This window comes from Rhinatrema bivittatum, chromosome 12 (genome assembly GCF_901001135.1).
Source record: "Rhinatrema bivittatum chromosome 12, aRhiBiv1.1, whole genome shotgun sequence".
Classification (NCBI taxonomy): Eukaryota; Metazoa; Chordata; class Amphibia; order Gymnophiona; family Rhinatrematidae; genus Rhinatrema; species Rhinatrema bivittatum.
The window spans coordinates 48,909,942-48,930,568 of NC_042626.1; the positions used below are offsets into that span (position 1 = coordinate 48,909,942).

At 44.6% G+C, this 20,627-nt stretch overlaps 1 protein-coding gene across 9 annotated transcripts in view; it reads right to left on the bottom strand.

Moving 5' to 3' along the window:
* Positions 1-20,627, bottom strand: part of MAPT (microtubule associated protein tau) — a 405,891-nt gene that overhangs the window by 253,866 nt on the left and 131,398 nt on the right. For all 9 annotated transcript variants that reach the window (XR_003852170.1, XM_029573067.1, XM_029573063.1 and 6 more), the window contains 2 exons: positions 13,930-14,118; positions 8,767-8,899 (listed from right to left, as the gene is read on the bottom strand). Coding sequence is in view for 8 of the 9 variants with exons in the window: in XM_029573067.1 (XP_029428927.1) it covers positions 8,767-8,899; positions 13,930-14,118 (322 nt within the window). In the remaining variant the exon portion in view is untranslated. The remainder of the gene's footprint in view (positions 1-8,766; positions 8,900-13,929; positions 14,119-20,627) is intronic.

Genomic DNA, 20,627 nt, shown 5'->3' on the forward strand with positions numbered 1-20,627 from the left:
GGTGAAGGCAAATCATCGGTGTCTGGGGAGGAATCATCAGACCAGGTGTCATGGGGATCAGGACCTGCCCCTCTAGGAACTAGAGGAGGATGGTGTGGTGGGATACCCGAGGGTCCTGGTCTAGCCTCTGAAGGAATCGAAGGAATAATTGGAGGCACCGATGAAGGCATGGAAGGCACCGGCGCAGGCATCGAGGGCATTGATGGATGGCTCGGTGGCGCCGACGGGCGAATCGGCACCGATGGTTGGACCAGTGGCGATGGACGTATCGGCATCGATGGCTGAGGTAGAACTCCCGATGGAGGGATGCGGAACGGTGTTTCTCCTCCCGATGACAGAGTAAGCGGGGAAGGCACTGGAGCCATCGGCGACTCGGGGTCCATCGGTGGAAAAGCGGCAATGCGCACTTCCATCCTGGAGAGCAGCGGTGCCAATGCTGCCAGAATCGGGTCCGTGGTCGGTTCCACAATCGGTACCGGTGTCTGTGCCGGAGGAACCTGGAGTCGTTGCATCACCTTGTCGATGGCCTCCTGAACCATCCGGTCCAGTTCTTCTCGGAGACCTGGAGCAAGCAGCCCCAGCTCCGCAACAGAAGAAGGAGGCAGAGGCATAGCCGGAGGGACCACGGTTAAAGGCGGAGTTGCAGCTCCCGATACCCTGTCGGGTGAGGGTTGCCTCGGTGACCCGGTCGCCGAAAAGGTCGGTGCATTTTCTGGACGGGGTTTCTTCGACGGCGGCTCGGATGATGGCGAGGTCGATGATTTCGCTCCCTCGATGACCCGAGACTTTCGATGGCGATGTTTGTCTCTACGATCCCCTCGGTCCTGAGGGAGAGTAGAGCGTGTCGAAGGCCGAGATGTCGTCGATGCCGGATGGTCACCGGCCGGTGGTCGATGCTGGCGCGAAGTCAACTTAGCCGGTTCTGACGACGTTGATGCAATAGACGGAGTCGGGGTTTGAGCACGGAAGAGAAGTTCCATCTTCTCCATTCTGGCCTTGCGACCTTTTGATGTCATTAGGGCACATTGGTGCAGGTCAAGACATCATGCTCTCATCCAAGACACATTACACAGACTTTATGGGGGTCTGTGATGGACATAAGAACATGCCATACTGGGTTAGACCAAGGGTCCATCAAGCCCAGCATCCTGTTTCCAACAGTGGCCAATCCAGGCCATAAGAACCTGGCAAGTACCCAAAAACTAAGTCTATCCCACGTTACCGTTGTAATTGCAGTAATCATAGTAATTGCAGTAATCATAGTAATTGCAGTGGCTAATTTCTAAGTCAACTTAATTAATAGCAGGTAATGGACTTCTCCTCCAAGAACTTATCCAACCCTTTTTTAATCACAGCTATACTAACTGCACTAACCACATCCTCTGGCAACAAATTCCAGAGTTTAATTGTGCGTTAAGTGAAAAAGAACTTTCTCCGATTAGTTTTAAATTTGCCACATGCTAACTTCATGGAGTGCCCCTTAATCTTTCTATTATCCGAAAGTGTAAATAACAGATTCACATCTACCAGTTCAAGACCTCTCATGATTTTAAACACCTCTATCATATCCCCCCTCAGCCGTCTCTTCTCCAAGCTGAAAAGGCCTAACCTGTTTAGTCTTTCCTCATAGGGGAGCTGTTCCATTCCCCTTATCATTTTGGTAGCCTTTCTCTGTACCTTCTCCATCACAATTATATCTTTTTTGAGATGCGGCGACCAGAATTGTACACAGTATTCAAGGTGCAGTCTCACCATGGAGCGATACAGAGGCATTATGACATTTTTCGTTTTATTCACCATTCCCTTTCTAATAATTCCCAATATTCTGTTTGCTTTTTTCACTGCCGCAGCACACTGAACCGACGATTTCAATGTGTTATCCACTATGACGCCTAGATCTCTTTCTTAGGTAGTAGCATCTAATATGGAACCTAACATTGTGTAACTATGGTATGGGTTATTTTTCACTATATGCATCACCTTGCACATATCCACATTAAATTTCATCTGCCATTTTGATGCCCAATTTTCCAGTCTCACAAGATCTTCCTGCAATTTTTCACAATCTGCTTGTGATTTAACTACTCTGAACAATTTTGTATCATTTGCAAATTTGATTACCTCACTTGTCGTATTTCTTTCCAGATCATTTATAAATATATTGAAAAGTAAGGGTCCTAATACAGATCCCTGAGGCACTCCACTGCCCACTCCCTTCCACTGAGAAAATTGTTCATTTAATCCTACTCTCTGTTTCCTGTCATTTAGCCAGTTTGTAATCCACGAAAGGACATCGCCACCTATCCCATGACTTTTTACTTTTCCTAGAAGCCTTTCATGAGGAACTTTGTCAAACGCCTTCTGAAAATCCAAGTACACTACATCTACCGGTTCAACTTTATCCACATGTTTATTAACTCCTTCAAAAAAGTGAAGCAGATTTGTGAGGCAAGACTTGCCTTGGGTAAAACCATGCTGACTTTGTTCCATTAAACCATATCTTTCTATATGTTCTGTGATTTTGAATTTTAGAACACTTTCCACTAATTTTCCTGGCACTGAAGTCAGGCTAACCGGTCTGTAGTTTCCCGGATCGCCCCTGGAGCCCTTTTTAAATATTGGGGTTACAATAGCTATCCTCCAGTCTTCAGGTACAATGGATGATTTTAATGATAGGTTACAAATTGTTACTAATAGGTCTGAAATTTCATTTTTTAGTTCCTTCAGAACTCTGGGGTGTATACCATCCGCTCCAGGTGATTTACTACTCTTAAGTTTGTCAATCAGGTCTACCACATCTTCTATGTTCACCGTGATTTGTTTCAGTCCATCTGAATCATTACCCATGAAAACCTTCTCCAGTACGGGTACCTCCCCAACATCCTCTTCAATAAACACCGAAGCAAAGAAATAATTTAATCTTACCGCGATGGCCTTATCTTCTCTAAGTGCTCCTTTAACCCCTTGATCATCTAACGGTCCAACTGACTCCCTCACAGGCTTTCTGCTTCGGATATATTTTAAAAAGTTTTTACTGTGAGTTTTTGCCTCTACGGCCAACTTCTTTTTAAATTCTCTCTTAGCCTGTCTTATCAATATCTTACATTTAACTTGTCAACGTTTATGCATTATCCTATTTTCTTCTGTTGGATCCTTCTTCCAATTTTTGAATGAAGATCTTTTGGCTAAAATAGCTTCTTTCACCTCCCCTTTTAACCATGCCAGTAATCGTTTTGCCTTCTTTCCACCTTTCTTAATGCGTGGAATACATCTGGACTGTGCTTCTAGGATGGTTTTTGGTTTTTTTTAACAATAACCACGCCTCTTGCACACTTTTTACTTTTGTAGCTGCTCCTTTCAGTTTTTTTCTAACTATTTTTCTCATTTTATCAAAGTTTCCCTTTTGAAAGTTTAGCACGAGAGCCGTGGATTTGCTTACTGTCTCCCTTCCAGTCATTAATTAAAATTTGATCATATTATGATCACTATTGCCAAGCGGCTCCACCACCGTTACCTCTCTCACCAAATCCTGTGCTCCACTGAGAATTAGATCTAAAATTTCTCCCTCTCTCGTCGGTTCCTGAACTAATTGCTCCATAAAGCTATCATTTATTCCATCCAGGAACTGTATCTCTCTAGCATGTCCCGATGATACATTTACCCAGTCAATATTGGGGTAATTGAAGTTTTACAAAAACACGTTATGCAATTGACTTTTTTTTCAAAATGTGCAATGCAATTGTAACTTTTTTGCTTCTTGCTAAAGGACCATCATAACACCCGTGGGCATACTGACTTATTTATAATCATGTATTGCCTCTTCGGGTCATACTTAATCATGGGTCCATGTCCTTTATTACTAAACACTTTTGCTTAATTTTGTGATTTTTTGGGGTTTTTTCAAACAATATTTTCTTTAAAATGGTACCTTCCTTTGTGTATTGCTTCTTCACTCGGTGCAACCGCACTCAATGCTTTTACTCGGAAGATCAAGCTATGGGCCGACTGGCTCCCATCAGGTACTGGATATGCGTCTGAAGTTTCAACCTTCTCTTGGCAGTGAGACTGACTGTGTCTGCCTGGGTGTCGAACTGTACTCCCAGGTATTCCAGTGACTGGGAAGGCTGTAGGCAACTCTTGCTGAGGTTGATTACCCAGCCCAAGCGTTCCAGAACAGCAATCACTCTGTCGGTTGTCCAATGGCTCTCCTCTCAAGATTTCGCCCTGATCAGCCAGTCGTCTAGGTAGGGATGGACCAGAATTCCTTCCCGTCTGAGTGCCGCTGCTACCACTACGACCACCTTGGTGAAGGTCCGCGGTGACGTGGCCAACCCGAAGGGCAGAGCCCGGAATTGGAAGTGGCGTCCTAGAACCTTGAAGCGTAGGTAGCGCTGATGATCCGGATGGATCGGGATATGCAGGTAGGCTTCCGACAAGTCTAATGCCGTGAGGAATTCTCCTGGCTGTACTGCGTTCTTGACGGAGCGCAGAGTTTCCATGCGAAACCTCGGGACTCTTAAGTATCGATTGACTGACTTGAGGTCCAGTACGGGCCGAAAGGTGCCCCCTTTCTTGGGTACCATGAAATAAATGGAATAGTATCCAGAATTCACTTCCCAGGCAGGTACTGGGATGATGGCTTTCAAGGACAGGAGCCTCGCCAGGGTAGCTTCCAATGCTGCCTTCTTGTGTGTGGGACAGGAAGATTCCACAAACTTGTCCGGAGGGAGGCGATGAAAATCCAGATAATACCCCTCTCGGATGATGGCGAGGACCCACTGGTCCGACGTAATCTCGACCCATCTGGGGTAGACGAGAGTTAACCTGCCCCCTATGGCTCCGTCCCCCAGATGGATCGGCAGATTCTCATTGTGAGGCGTGGCCAGGACCTGAGCCTGGGCCTGCTCCCCTCTTGCGCTGCTTGGTCCGAAAGGACTGATTCCGGGCCTGAGGACGAGGTGCCTGGTAGCGACTCCTGTAGGGAACGAAGCGCTGTAAACTCCTGCCCCTGGAGGGCCTTGGAAAGGCGCGCTGGCTCCTTCTGAACCGATCTTCCGGCAGTCTAGGCACTGGAGAGGCGCCCCATGTACTGGCCAGTTTATCAAGGTCGCTGCCAAATAGGAAAGAGCCCTTAAAGGGCAATCTGGTGAAGCGTGTCTTTGAAGGCGCATCAGCCGACCATTTCCAGATCCAGAGCTGCCTCCTGGCGGCTACGAAGGATGAGATCCCCTTGGCTGTTGTCCGGACTAGGTCTGATGCAGCATCCGTGAGGAATGAGAGAGCTGACTCCATGTCAGCTGCTGGAGCGTTGTTCCTGACCTGTGACAAACAGGCACGCGTCACCACTGTGCAGCAGGTTGCGATCCACAAATATAGAGCTGCCACCTCAAAGGTCTGTTTCAGAATGGCGTCCAATCGCCGGTCATGAGGCTCCTTGAGGGCCGTCCCCCTTTCAACTGGAATGGTAGTGCGCTTGACCACAGCGCTAATCAAGGCGTCCACCTGAGAGCACGCCAGCAGGTCCTGGATAGCCGGTGTCAATGGGTACATGCCCGTCAGGGCCCGGCCCCCTTTGAAGGAAGCCGCTGGTGCCGCCCATTCTAAATCTATCAGTTGTTGTGCTGCTTGCAAGAATGGAAAATGGCGGGCTGTAGGACGAAGACCTTCCAGCAGGGGGTTCTGCGCAGAGGGTACCGTAGCGCTAGGACCTGTAATATCCAACTCCGCCAGGCACTGAGACACCAGGTCGGAGAGATCCTCCTTAGGGAAGAACCGCCTCATGGTTCTATATGGCTCAATCCCTGGGGGAAGTTCCCCCTCGTCCGGGAGTTCAGACTCGTCCGGTGAAACCTCCTGGTCTGATTGATCCGGACTGTCCAGCGGCGGGAGGTCCCGCTCACGATAAAGGCGTGAGGGTCCAGGAACAGGAGCCGCAGGAGCCGCCACTGCAGCGGCAGCCACAGCAGCCGCCGCAGTCGCAGCCACCGCAGGAACCGCAGGAACAACAGGAACAGCAAGAACCGCAGGGCCTGGACGGGAAGCCGTTTGCATCTGTACAAAGGCATGAATCCCCTTAAAGAGATCCACCCAGGAAATTGAAGCAGCCTCTAATCGCCGGGGTACAAGATCCCCCGGGATTCCCGATTGGTCGAGACTGCCCGCTAAATCCGGGGTAGCCCCTGGGGAACTGTCAGCAAATCGTGGCTGAGACTGGTCCTGGCCCGAGGGTCCCACGGCCTCCTCACATTGAGCACATAGGGAGTCTGGCTCTTCACTGTGCTTGGCTCGAAGCTGGCATGCGGAGCAGAGGCCGAGGGCCTTAATACCGGAGGCAGGCGGCGCCCCCGCTGAAGACGCTGAGGCGTTCTGTTCCATTGAAAAGTATGCGCTGAAGGAAAAGCGGCCACAATATACGCTTAAGAGAACAGGCGCACAATAATAATATGCGGCAGCAATATGTGCTTAGTACAACAGGCGCTTAATAATATGCAGCAGTAATATGCGCGCAATACAACAGGCGCTCAATAAGAAGCGGCAGCAATATGCGTTTCATACAACAGGCGCACAATAATAATATGCGGCAGCAATATGCGCTCAATACAACAGGCGCTTAATAATATACTGCAGCAATACGCGCTTAATACAACAGGCGCTCGATAATAATATGCGGCAGCAATACGCGCTTAATACAACAGGCGCTCCATAATAATATGCGGCAGCAATACGCGCTTAATACAACAGGCGCTCGATAATAATAAGCGGCAGCTATGTACGCTGAATACAGCAGGCGCTTAACAATAATAGCAATATGCGGCAGCTATATATGCTTAATAGAACAGGCGCTGAAGAATAATATGCAGCAGCAATATAGACAAGCAGCGCTCAGCCCTATGCGGCTAACAATATACGCTCAATTGTATGCAATATGCTCTCAGCAATATGCAGTTAGCAATACACGCTCAATGGCATTCAATAGGCTCTCAGCAATAAGCGGTTAGCAATACACGCTCAATGGCATTCAATAGGCTCTCAGCAATAAGCGGTTAGCAATACACGCTCAATGGCATTCAATAGGCTCTCAGCAATAAGCGGTTAGCAATACACGCTCAATGGCATTCAATATGCTCTCAGCAATAGGCGGTTAGCAATACACGCTCAGTGGTATGCAATATGCTCTCAGTAATAAGGCAATATACGCACAATGAGGAATATAATATGCGCTTAGTCATAGAGCCGCGCCTATTACAGGCACTCAATACCTGAACAAGGCCCACAAAATGGTGCCCTCCACGGCGTGCCACGCCGCCGATCCTCTGTTCCTCGGAGACCAGAAATAAGAGATGTACGCCTTACCTGATCCTCGGCGCTTCCCGGCTGGAATCCGGGCGGTCTCCGGCTGCGGGGGGAGAGGGCAAGTACCTTCACTGCCGCGTTTGAGGATATGCACCCTCTGCCTCGTCTACGCCGGGACCGAGGCACCTCGTATCCCTCACCCGAACCTCGCCCGGGGGCTACATCCCTGCCGCGATTCGGCCACCGGACCGAGGACTTAAACCTCCGGGGGATCACGGAAATCACCCCGGGAAACTCTACTGGGGGAGGGACCTTAGGGTATCACCGCAGGAGTGCAGGGCTCGATGTTGTAGAAGTTGTAATTGAAAGAAAGTAGAATGTAGAAAATAGAAAGTAGATTTGGAAAACACGCTCAGCGAGCGTGCAGGCTCTCCAAACTGCTTTGGAGACGGAAATTACTAAGTTGCTATGCTTCCTGTGGAGGTATATATACACCCGTGCTGATGTCAGATCCGTCTCCAACTGCTAGCACGAGCGTACTATACCCATTCGTTCTGAGTCCATCTGGCTACACGCCAGGAAACGTGTTTTTGTAAGATTTTGTACTTGTTGTGACCACAATTAACTGTTCATTTTTTTGTGGTAATTGAAGTTTCCCATTATTACCGCACTACCAATTTGGTTAGCTTCCCTAATTTCTCTTAGCATTTCACTGTCAGTCTCACGATCTTGACCAGGTGGATGGAACCCCGACGCCATGGCCATGGCAAAAATTTAGCCGCAGTACGGTCGACGGCCAGTAGGCCACGAGGGCCAAACTCGACGGTAATCGACAGAGAACAGGTAAGAAACTTACCGGAGTACCGCGGTTGAAAAAGTTAAAGGAGGGACCCCTGTGGGGCAAATTAACTTTTAGCAATTCCATGAGGAAAATTCCTGTCAGGAATCTCTGCAGTCCTTAACCGCGAGGCTACTGCTGCGCGGAAAAAAGAAGACTGAAGGGGGACCCCTGCTGGCTGCAGGGTTAGTGCCAACTTTAACGAAAGTGTTCCATGATTGGGCTCCATCCTGTGATGTCATATGTGAGGACTACCATCTTCTTGTCCTGTGAGAAACCCTGTTACAGAAATGTGTCATCTGCAAACAGACATATTGTTCCCTCAAATCCCTCTGCAATATAGCTGATAAAGATAGCCAAAAGAACAAGCTCTAGTACCGAGCCCTGAAGTACATCCATTATTAATATCTATATATGGGATCATGATAAATTAAATGTGTATGACAGAAAACACCATTCTGAAGACTTGTGACATTTGTTACTTTCCATGCTGCTCATACAAAAACTAGGTAGCACACTAAAAATTATTTTCTCAAACTGCTTAACTTATCAATACTAACAACGCATTCTATCCTTGTGAATTCAGTCGGAAATTTTGTCACTCCCTCACAATAAGCTATTCAATACATTCTTACCTCCTCCTGGTGGTGTTTTCTGGCCAGTTGAAGTCTTTGCTGTGATCTTGATAACATTTGCTGGACTTTTCTGAATCACAGTCGGCACTGCCTTGCCTCCTGAGTTCTTCAGTCCACTTTGGAGCTCTACATCCTTTGGACAAGATCAAAGGCCAGTGTAACAGATGAAAAGATTCAACCAGGGTATATTTACAAAAGTGTTATTTCTTAATGCTGACTGAATTCAATCCTAAAGTATACATTTGTAGGGCTAGAAGAAAAAACTCTGTCCACAACCTTCCTGAGTGCTTGCACCTTTAATGAAATCTGTCTGTCAGCTAAAATGACAAAATACATACAGGTCTATATTCAGTGCCATTTGTCCAGCTAAGTTTATACTTAGCCAAGCATGACAAGATTTGAAAATCCTGTCATGCTGACCAGCTCAGAGAAACTGTTTATTCAGCTATAAAGTTATCTGGTTAGCTCAGAGGTAGGGCAGAAGCCTTTCAGCATGGAGCTGGCTATCCAGCTAAGTTAGACAGATGTGCCGATTTTCAGTGTTATCCGACTAACATAGCTGGATAACTTTAGGAGATGCTGAAGAGCATCTGAATATGGACCTGTCTCTTACAACTAAACTTTTTTCATTTTAAATAATCTGCCAGCAGTGGGTTGAATGTGCTGCTAACACGTTAGAGATTATTTCTATTTTTTATTGGGTTGAATGTGCTGCTAACACGTTAGAGATTATTTCTATTTTTTATTGAGCAAAACAATAATGAATATTGCTGAATGCTATAACTCTCACTTCCAAAGAGGAACAAACTGTCACAGGCTAATACCACCATAGTTTGTATGACTATATGTAAACCATTACTGAAAAGCTTAGTCGTAAAGGAATTAGTTGCCTTCATAAGCTTACAGTCTGGCAGGGAATATGTGCCCCCTACCCTTCCAGTTACCATTTATTTAAGAGGAGACTCAATAATTAAAATTAATTATTTAAAAAGTTTGCACAATATATGTCCTCAGAAATATTTCAAAAACATTCCTAGCAAATAGTAATATTCCCCCTTTTCTTGAGTTAGTATACTTACTCTCAACTGTTATTCCCCGAAGGAAGCATTTCATGGATTCCAAATGATAAGTTATGTGCTTCCCCAGCTAAAAGCTCTAAAACTTATATTCATTCTTCAAATCAGCCATCAGTTCCTTCCTGCTTTATGAGGCTTATTCTGAATCCAGAGTGAACTAAGTGTGCAACTCCCAAATGGGAAGCAGATGGATTTATGAATCCATGAAGCTACTAATCTTTGGAGACCAATAGGTAAAGTAATTAAGATTTTCAATGGAGTCATGCTACTAAACTGGTGAACTTCAAGGATGCATCCTAGAAAGGTAAAAAGCCTCAAGACAAATATCATGAAATAAAATAAGCCAAGGCAGCAAATAGAATTATGTGCAAAATAAAATTATGCAGTTACAGAAACGCAAGAGACATTGGAAAATAAGGGACAGTCTACTTGCAAATTACTTTCTGCTTTTTCTCAGTTTGCTAAGAAGCTAAACCAGAGCAAGACAAAAGTGTTTTCAATTTCGGGAGCACAGGAAAATAAAGAGATTTGTCCAAGATGTCTCTCTTACACACACACACACGCACACTCATTAGCAGAGCTGATATCAGAACTAAGGCAAAGAAATAAAGACATTTGTCCCAAGGTCACATGGAGTCCATGGAAAAGGGAAGCCTTGAATTCATGTCCAAGTACTTTTTCTGAATCATAGTACAATGCTCAAAATCAAAAGATGCCTTCTCCTCCAAAGTCTAAAGAAAATCTGGAGCTAAAAGCCATGGACCACATGCTACCAGACACTCCCATCTGAGCCCATTATTAGTAAGGATAATTTAGTACTCAAAGCCTATAATTAGGAGCAGTCTAATTAAGGGCTGCAGTCATAGGGTCTTATTGTTATAACCCAAGCTTCAGGTGAAAATAAAAAACAAAAATGCTAACAGTTTAAGATTTACCTTCTGACAGAGGTGTTATTCTGCAACTGAGAATAAAAAAGTACTGTTTGCAGCTACTTCAGGTTTAAACAATAAGTTGCTGGGAAACAAGGAAAGCCAATAGGATAGCTTGTTTTATGGCACATGTTGGTCAATAAGCCAATTATGTTTGGTCTTTTAATCAACAATGGTACCCTGAGAACCAATAGGGAGAGAAGAATTAGGCCCTGGTGTCCAACAGGAGTGCTAGTTTCTCAGAAGTATTTCAGTGGCTGAAGACTTGGAGAAGTAATTACTGAATCTGCCATTGACACTTAGAGGCTGGTCGGGGCATTTACTCATTCAGGACATGTCAAAGTTGAGAAAAGATGAAAAGCAGGGCTTAGAAAATATTTATTTTTCCTCAGTTGCTTGTAAGTACATCTTCTTTGGAAAGGAAAAATTCTGGAATAAATAATAACAGGCTATTCAACTTTACTTTCAAGAAGATGCACTATATTTGGATTTATTAACCACAACTTCAAGTTTGGGTTTTTTTTAAACTAAGTTACTAAGAGCATCATTTGGCACAGAAAGAGCTACATTTAATGATTGTTTTTTGGGGGTATTTTTTAGTAAACATAACAACCCATGTTCTCTCCCAGAAACACCCCTGGAGTGAGACCCCGTATGGTTGGGTCTGGACAGTTTTTAAGGAATGAAAGAGTTAGAGGGCATGCACAAACAGTATTGCCAGACTGAGCTATTGTATGCACATTTGAGCTAGCTGTTTTCCTCTTGTGCAGAAAAAATGTGTGTGTGTATATATTAGGCAAAATTCAGTAAGAGGCGGGAAGGAGGAAAGCAAGTATAACACCAGCAGTGTCAAAGGCAGCACAAACCATCCTTAAAAAAGACGATGGTGCTTTCATTTTTACTGGTGTGATTTACATGCCGCCTTCTCAAACAGAAGAACTAGACAGAGATCTGATCAAAGACATCCAAAAGGTGGGAATGAAGGGAGAAGTGTTGGAGATTTTAATCTGCTGGATGTGGATTGGAGTATCCCTTCTGCAGAGTCTACAACAAGTATGTGAATGAAGAGAAGAGGCATGGGGATGGCTTGCGGGAATGACAGCTACTACCTGGTGATTAATACCCTTATTCAATAAACATACACACGGTTAATGTGACTCCAACATTGCTCTATGCTTCAACAGCAAGAGGAAATGTGGAAAAAGGATTTGCATTCACAAAAAAGCGGGGGAATAGCTTGCTTGTTGTGGTGGTTACTACCCCAAACCAAATAAGCCTAATACTTCACTTTCAATGCATATCCAGCGTAGCTCTCTGCTTCAATGGCAGGGGGATGACGAAAAGAGGATTTACATTCAGACAACAACCAACAAGGACTGAATTGCACAGGCTGGGTAAACTAATAAGCGTGGGAGTAGCTTGCTTATTGCGGTGGTTACTACCCCTAACCAATTAAGCTTGATACTTCACTTTGATGCAGCTCCAACACTGCTCTCTACATCAATGGCGGGGGTGGAAGGTAACTAGAACCAAAAAGTTACTAATAAGGGCCAAGAGAAACAGATAAGTATGAGAAAAAATAAGTGTGAAAGCTTGCTGGGCAGAATGGATGGGCCATTTGGTCTTCTTCTGCCGTCATTTCTATGTTAAGTAGAGAGATAGTGGATGCCCTTCAAGGGCTCTGCTCAAACAAATGGTAATGGAATCGATGAGGGAGGGTGTGATACTCGATCTAGTGCTTACTAATGGGGATAATGTCTCTAATGTTTGGGTAGGTGCCCACCTGAGCACTAGTGATCATCAGACAGTAATGTTTGATATCACAAACAGGATACCGTGAAGTCACATGAAAACCCGAGTTTTGAATTTCACAAATACAGATTTTGTCAAAATGGGGATGTACCTGGAAGAAGAACTAGACAACTGGAGAAAACGATGTGTCTTTGGGCTTTTTTCTTATAATAAATAATAGAAACTCATAGCGTAATGTAATGTAAGAAGTGTTCGGAGTCCTATGATTATAATTTCACAAAAGGGTGCTAAATCACTTTTGCTAGTTACTGAAACTTGTATGCTACCTGAATAATTGAGTCTAAAAATCACCCATTTCAAATATATGAGGGCTCTGTAACTCTTTAATAATCAACTTTCCGATGTGTGTAGTATTGTAGGTAGGCAAGCTATAAATATTTAAATACATAAATAAAACATTCACTGAAGATAATAGCCTAGTCTTGCTTTTCTAGAAAAGCCCATCATTGTGACTCCATTGAAAATATTAATCTCTGGAGGAAAAAAAATATATAAGGCATTATATTTAAAGTTCTTTTAGCTGTTCCCTTGAATTCCTAGGAGCAATCATGTTTACAACAGCATTATAACCAAGGCTAGGGAGAATCAGCCTGTGCAGCCGCAACCGCACATAATTATCATCTCCCTCCTAACTCTGGCATAATCATCATCTTTTCTACATCCCCATCTCTCTCCTATCCTTGCCCCTCCTCGCCCCTACTATCCCACTGGCATGACACAGAGAGCAGTGCTTATCAACTATGCCTGCCGCCTCCTCTGCTGACTTCAATCTGAAGTCTAAACTGCATGAGGCTGGCAGGACCTACAAGGTTCAAACTACAGATAAACACTGGCAAAAGAGAACGCAGATGCAAGTAAGAAACACTGTTCTCTGCGCCAAGGGCAATGGACATGTGGCAGAGACTGAAGAGGCTCCCAGAGTGATCACATGTCCAGTACACCCCAAGGAAGGACTTTAACATGGGTGGCACACTAGAAGTTGCTGACACATAGCAGAAAGGAGTACCCTAAAGCACAGGGCAGTCACCCCAGTTCACTGCCTCCCCCACCACCACCCCAAGAACATCCTTACTCACAACATAGAATAGGGTCTGACTGGTTTATATTATCTATGACATTATTGCCATCCTAGCCACTGTGGGCCAACTCAACCCAGGCAAGCGTGATTCAGTCTGATACCTGCAAATATCATTGCTCCCAGACATTCAGGAGAACTAATTCCTTAGGATTTCAAAACTAATGACTAAATACCATCTTCGACTGATGCAGGGCATGATGAATAGTACACAGAGAGTACAGTTTTATTTTAGGAAAGTCTTCATGAATCCCTCTCCCAGGTTTCTTACCTTTACTTTTGCTCCTGTATTGGCAGATCGGGAGGTGACAGGCGAGATTCTTTTAGAAGTGATACTTGGCACTTTGCACTCACCAGGACTGGAAGATATTTTCAAATGGGTTCTACTAACTGGAGAGGGCCGTTTGGGAATAATGGAAGATCTACCTTTCAGGTTTTTAGCAGAGGAGAGTGTGGATGTCTTAAACGTAAACATAAAATTAAAAGAATAAGGATCAACATACAAAATAAAATCAAAAGGAATGTTTCAACTTAAAAAGAAAATATTAAGTGATTTAAAGGTGCAATACAGTTTCAGCGCATCTCTTTTCTCTTGCAGCAATTTTGTTTTTAACTTTAAATCTTTTTATTTTATATTTAACACAAACCTTAGGAACATTTCAATATATATATATATATTTTTTTTAAATTGGAAAGGGCACTCCTATGCATCCTTTAGTAAAATTGAAGAGTGATTGTATATGAATGTGTTTTACTGCTAGGTTCAAGCTTAAGTTGACATTAATATAGATGATAGCAGATAAGGAAAAATGTCCAATCCAGTCTGCCTAGTTTTCCTCTCTGGTTCTCTCCCACTTTGGACAGAAGAACACAAATTTCCATACTTAAACCAACACCAGTTCCCCCCTACCCAAAAGTCTTTTACCCAACCTCTCAACCCTGTTCCTAACACTGCCCTCATATCTGACCCAATTATGTTTAAAATTATGTTGCAGTGTTGGCCTCCACCACCAGGCTATTTCAAGCCTTGTTTTTCCTGTAGCTTCTTACAAGTTCCATACTTAATCTGACACATAGGCCCCTTTCCACGTCTTACTACCAAAAATAGGATGGTCTCCAAAACAGCCGATCATGCTGTGCTTATTATTAGAATTAAACTACAGCTGATCCATGCCCGTTACCCCCAGCTTTTGGAAGCATCATGCAGTCATACCGTTGTTGTTAGGATTGTAAACCTAAGTGGCTTATCTGTAACAGGAGTTATCTGTAGACATCAGGTTAGTCAGCCACACATGTAGGCAACGTTGCTCAATGGTGCTGACACAGAAAAGCTCTCAGAGGCCAGGAAAGCCTAGAAGGAGCTGAGCACACAGGCACATTGCCACACAGCCGCCACAGCAAAAGCCTCCACAGTCTTAGCTAATGAGCCAACTTTAAAGGGGAGGAGAGAGAATATATGTGACTGATTATCCTGCTGTCTACATGGAACACCCATTACAGGGATGCAAATCAGTTTTCTGGGTCGACAAGATAGGATGATCAGCCACTCATGTGAGAATCCCTATTGAGGGTTGCTTTCCAACAAAAAGGGGAAATAACCAAACCACCAATGGGTGAAAAAACATATTTTTGTGGAAGCAAAGCCCCTTTTTTGTTTTTCTCCTTTTTTTTAAATATAAAGGATAACCTGAAATATTAAAAATGGGCATCTGAGGTGATGGAGTTGGATTCTAACCCGCAGAGACCCCCCTGGAAAGCACATTAACCAAGCTTACTATCATGTTGAGAGTCAATATCTAACAATAATGGGATGGAAATGTGAGGATGGAAGTCCATGTCACAGCTTTGCAAATCTCAACAGAAGCTGATCTTAGATGTGCAAACAAAGCAGCCATGGCTCCAAGCGAAAATTCCTCCTGTTTCTCTGGAATGAGACACTCTGAAAAACTCGGTGCTTTTCTCAAAATAGAGTGCATGTATTCAGCTCCGTAGAGTTATTAAAAAACTATGCAGTCATTAAGCATAGCATTCAAGGAATGTATGGGTGACATCATCAAATAGTGCCAATGCAGAAAGTTCTCAAAGACCAGAAAAGCCTAGAATGCTCTTCTGAGCATGCAGGCCATTGAAAGAGCAGCTCTTTGTAGCTCTTCTTGAAGAGAATCTTTTAATGCATAGAAACAGATGAGCTATCCATAGATTGCTGGGATCATCAGTCAGTTGGGCCTAAATTCATTAAATTGCTGTTTCTCCTTGTTACCACAGGATCCAGAGCCCACTCATGAGGATTGAACTGTCAACTGAGGCGATCTGCTAGTACATTCTGTACGTCTGCTAGATAAGTGGCCCGTAGATGCATGGAGTGTGCCAGGGCCCAGGCCCAGATCTGCGCAGCCTCTTGGCAGAGAAGACAAGAGCCTGTGCCACCCTGTTTGTTCAAGTACCACATTGCAACTGTTGTCTGTTTGTATGAGAACAGTCTTGTGTGAAAGGCAGTCCTTGAATGCATAGAAAGCATAACGTAGAGCTCAAAGCTCTAGGAAGTTGATCTGAACTGTTGCTTCGAGCTGTGTCCAAGTACCTTGAGTTTGAAGATTGTTCACATGAGCTCCCCAACCCAAGTTGGATGCATCTGTGGTTAAAGTTACTTGTGGAACTGGTTACTGGAAGTGTAGACCTGTTAGCAAGTTGGCTTTGATTGTCCACCAGAGAAGTGATAGACGGAGCTGGTGGGTTACATGAATCTGGGATGAAAGCGGTTGAGTGGCTTGGAGCCACTGAGATTTCAAAGCCCATTGAGTTATTCTCATGGCCAGTCTGGCCATAGGAGTGATGTGGACCGTGGAAGCAATGTGGCTCAGCAATGTTAGAAATTGATGGGCTGAGGCTGTTTTCTTTGTACACAGAGACATAGCTAGCCTGGAGAGTGTGTCTGCGTGGTCGTTGGGTAGGAAGGCCTTTGCGACTGTGGTGTCCAGATCTGCTCCGATGAAAGTAAGGAGGTAAGATGGAGTCAGGTGGGATTTTTGGTAGTTGATGAGAAATCCCAATGAGTGTAGAAGATTGATAGTGAGCTTGAGAACGTTGAGAGCTCCTTGCTTGGATTGGCTTTTGATGAGCCAGTCGTCTAGGTAAGGAAACATGTGTAAGCTGTTCTTGCACAGATGGGCCGCAGCTACTGCTAGGCATTTTGTAAACAAATGGGGTGCCGAAGCAAGTCCTAAAGGCAGAACCCGGTACTGAAAATGTTGATGTCCCACTATAAAATGCAGGTATTTGCGGTGATGTGGGGGTACTGGAATGTGAGCATACGTAACCTGAAGAACCAGATAACAGAGCCAATCTCCTTTTTGCAGAAGGGGAAGCATGGCGCCCAGGGACACCATCCTGAATTTTTCTTTCTGGAGAAATTTGTTGACATTGCAGAGGTCTAGGATGGGGCGGAGGCCACCTGATTTCTTTGGAATGAGAAAATAGCGAGAGTAGAATCCTGTGCCCTGCTGTGCCCGGGGAACGGCTTCCACAGTCCTGGCACTCAGAAGGGTAGAGAGTTCTGACTCTCGAATGTTTGTGTGATCTTTTTGGATCCACAGCGGTTTGGCTGGTGAATCTGTAGGTACCATGAAGAAGTTTAGATGGTATCCTTGGGTTATAATGAATATGACCCATTGGTCTGTGGTAATGCTGAGCCAGTTGGTTATGAAGTGGTGAAGCCAACCTCCTACTGGCAAGACTGGATTTGGATTTGTGGAGTGGCTGCTGTTCTCTGGATAGATTTCAAAATCCAGAGGCTTGGCCTGTTTGAGGAGCTGGCTGAGGTCTGGATGTCTTGGGTTGTCATGGATGTCCTCTCTGAGGTGGTTTGGATGGTCTCACGCAAGACGTGGATAGTACCTGCATGAGCGATAAAACGGTCTTCTGGGGTCCCTTCTTGCGGTTCGTCTTGTAGAGGAGGGAGCCTCTGTAGTAACTGTGGCAGCTGACTCCGGGTCTCGTGGTGGTCTTTCAGTTGAGCCACTGCGTCCTGTATTTTGTTGTCAAATAGATTTTCTCCGGTATATGGTAGATCAGCGAGCTTGTCTTGAACTTCAGCTCACAAGTCAGATGCCTTAAGCCAGGCCCACCTTCTTGCGCTGATTCCTGTTGCTGATAATCGAGAAGCAGTCTCAAAGGATTCGTAAGCAGCCCTTACACCTCATGTTTTCCTGCCTCAAGGCCTTTTTGAAGAATGGTATTTAGACCTTCTTGTTGTTGTTGAGGCAGAAAGTCTGCTATCTCTTGGACCTGTTTCCACAGGTTCCTTTGGTATTGTGTCATGTATAACTGATAAGCAGCTATGCATGACACTAGCATAGAGCCCTGAAAAACTTTTCGGGCCAGAACATCCAAGAATTTTTGGTCCTTTCCAGGGGGTGCAGAAGAATGTGGACAAAGTCTTTTGGCTTTGTGCTGCACAGATTCCACCACAACTGGCTGGTGGTTTCTGAAACTCTGGAGTGTGTTGGACTAAATAAGTTGCATCTGTCTTTCTGTTAACTGGTTGGACAGTGCAAGGGTGCTCCCATAGGCGATGCTGGAGGTCCAGGAGTGCTTTGTGGATGGGAATAGCCATAATTTCTTTGGGGGCATCCACAAATTGGAGGACTTCCAATGTCTTATGACATGTGTCTTCCTCGGTGACCAGGTCAAAGGAAACTGTCTCTGGTATTTCCTTTATAAAATTACCAAAGGAGAGGTCCTCTGGGGTAGACCGTCTCCTTTCTTCCACAGGAGATGTTTCTGAAAGTTTGTCCTCTGTAGAAGTGTCGGTGTCAACATCCTCCCACGAATCATTCGGGGCCTCTGGATGAGATCCTGGGGGAGGAGAAAGACCTGGTACACCAGGACATGTTGGCATCGATGGATCCCTCGTTGGAGGATGCGGTGGCACCAATAAAGATTTCAGCAGCATCGATGGCATCAAGGGGAATCATGGGCGTCTCGATCCCGAGAGCCCTGATGGATCAGGAACCGGTTCTGGCATCAGTGGAAGCGGCACTGGAAGAGGACTGGAGTCCATGCCTTCGTCTTCCGCTGACCCCAGAATGGGTATCGGAGGTTTCGGAGACTCAGTAGGTCGTTTCGGTACCGATGGCCCCGGCTGGGTCAGAAGGGCACTGATGAGTGTGTCCAGGCGGTCGAGTAGCGGTGTGAAGATCGATGGCTCCAGAGTCAGTGCTGAAAAGCTGAAAAGCTTGCCCATCTTGATGAGACTAGGGAGAGGGTTTTTTCAACTGCTGCCCCTATCCTCTGGAACTCCCTCCTGACAGATCTAAGAATTCTGAAAGACACTAAGCCTTTTAAAAGAGCCTTCAAAACTTTTTTTTAGACTGGCAACTGACATTACTTAGCCAACATGTTCCCTGAAACATTTAATGTCTTCGTTTGTTAGACAATATGTAAAAATAATGTTTTTATTTTATGACTTTTATGTATGCTCTTTGTACCCCGCCCTGAACAACAGAAGGGCAGGTAACAAATATTTTAAATAAATAAATAGAATAATATGTAGGTGACATCATCTAAGGTGCTAAACAGATCCATCTGTCAAAGCTCAATAAAAGTTTTACTGATGCATGCATGAGGTAACCACTCACACACTGCCTATGAGCCCCTCAGTTTATTTCAGAGCTTAAACTTTAGCAAGGTAAATGACTCTCTGGAAAGGCAGGTGGGAAATACGCATGGCTAATTCATCCTGCTGTCAGATTACGAACCCTGTAATCTATGGAGAACCCTGCTTATAGGTAAGTAAACATGCTTTCTCCATCTACAAGCAGGGCCTAATTAGCCATGATGTGCAGAGTCCCAAACTAAGGGCTGTACAGTGGAGCACTTACTGAATAAACAACCCTGTCTCAACAGTGGAGAGTAGACTAGTGAGTGAACACGTTGCACAAACTGCTTGTCCAAAACTACTGTCACCTCCTGGTCTGCTCTCCAGACAATAGTGGGATGTGAAGGTGTGCACAGACAAACCAAGTCACAGCTTTACAGATGTCTTCTATCAATGCAGCCTTAGGTAAGCCACTGAAGCAGTCATCGCTCTCACTTGATGAGCCTTGACAGTATCTGTAATCTGTAAGCCAGCCAGCAAATAATGTGCAATAAGTCCTCTAGTCAGTATGACAGTTCTTTTGGCAACTGCTATTCCCAATCTGTTGGGATCAAACAAGACAAACAACTAAGAAGCTTGATGATGAGGCTGAGCCCTTCTCAAAATACAGACCAAGAGTCTCTTACAATGCAGGGAATGAAGTGCGTCCTTGTGCTTGTACGAGGGGCTCATGAGACAGCATGCATACACAAGTTTTTACTGAGCACTGAGAGCTGGATCCGTGTCAGGACCATCAGATGACATCACCCATGCATTATAGCTAGGTCATGCCTGCTTGGCAAACGAAAAAGGAGGCAGACATCTGGAACAGACTTCCGGCAGAAGTGATAGAAATCAAAACACTGCAGAATTCAAGCATGCATGGGACAAACACAAAAGGACCTTAGTGGCAGAGGAAGGAAAGGAAAAAAAATTACAAATCAAGTAAGACCTGTGATAGGACAGCCCAAGTGGTTCTTATCTTCTAACATCTATATCTTCTGATCAATAGTGATCTTATGACTAAATAACTTTAATTACCATGCATTTTGGTTTTCAGTTTGTTTTTTATAGGTGAATGTCTGTGATCTTCTATTATATTATTATATAAAGTATTTTTATATTTAATATTTATTGATTGACGTTCTTCTGTTCAATAATCTGTTGATTGTTTAATGTAACGCTGCACGTTCTCTGTTCAATACGCTGTCTATTGTTTAATGTAACGCCTTGACCGGCGAAAGTTTTGTTGTATGGAAACCGACTTGATTTGATATGTATATCGAGAATGTCGGTATATAAAAACCCTAAATAAATAAAGAAAGAAAGAAAGA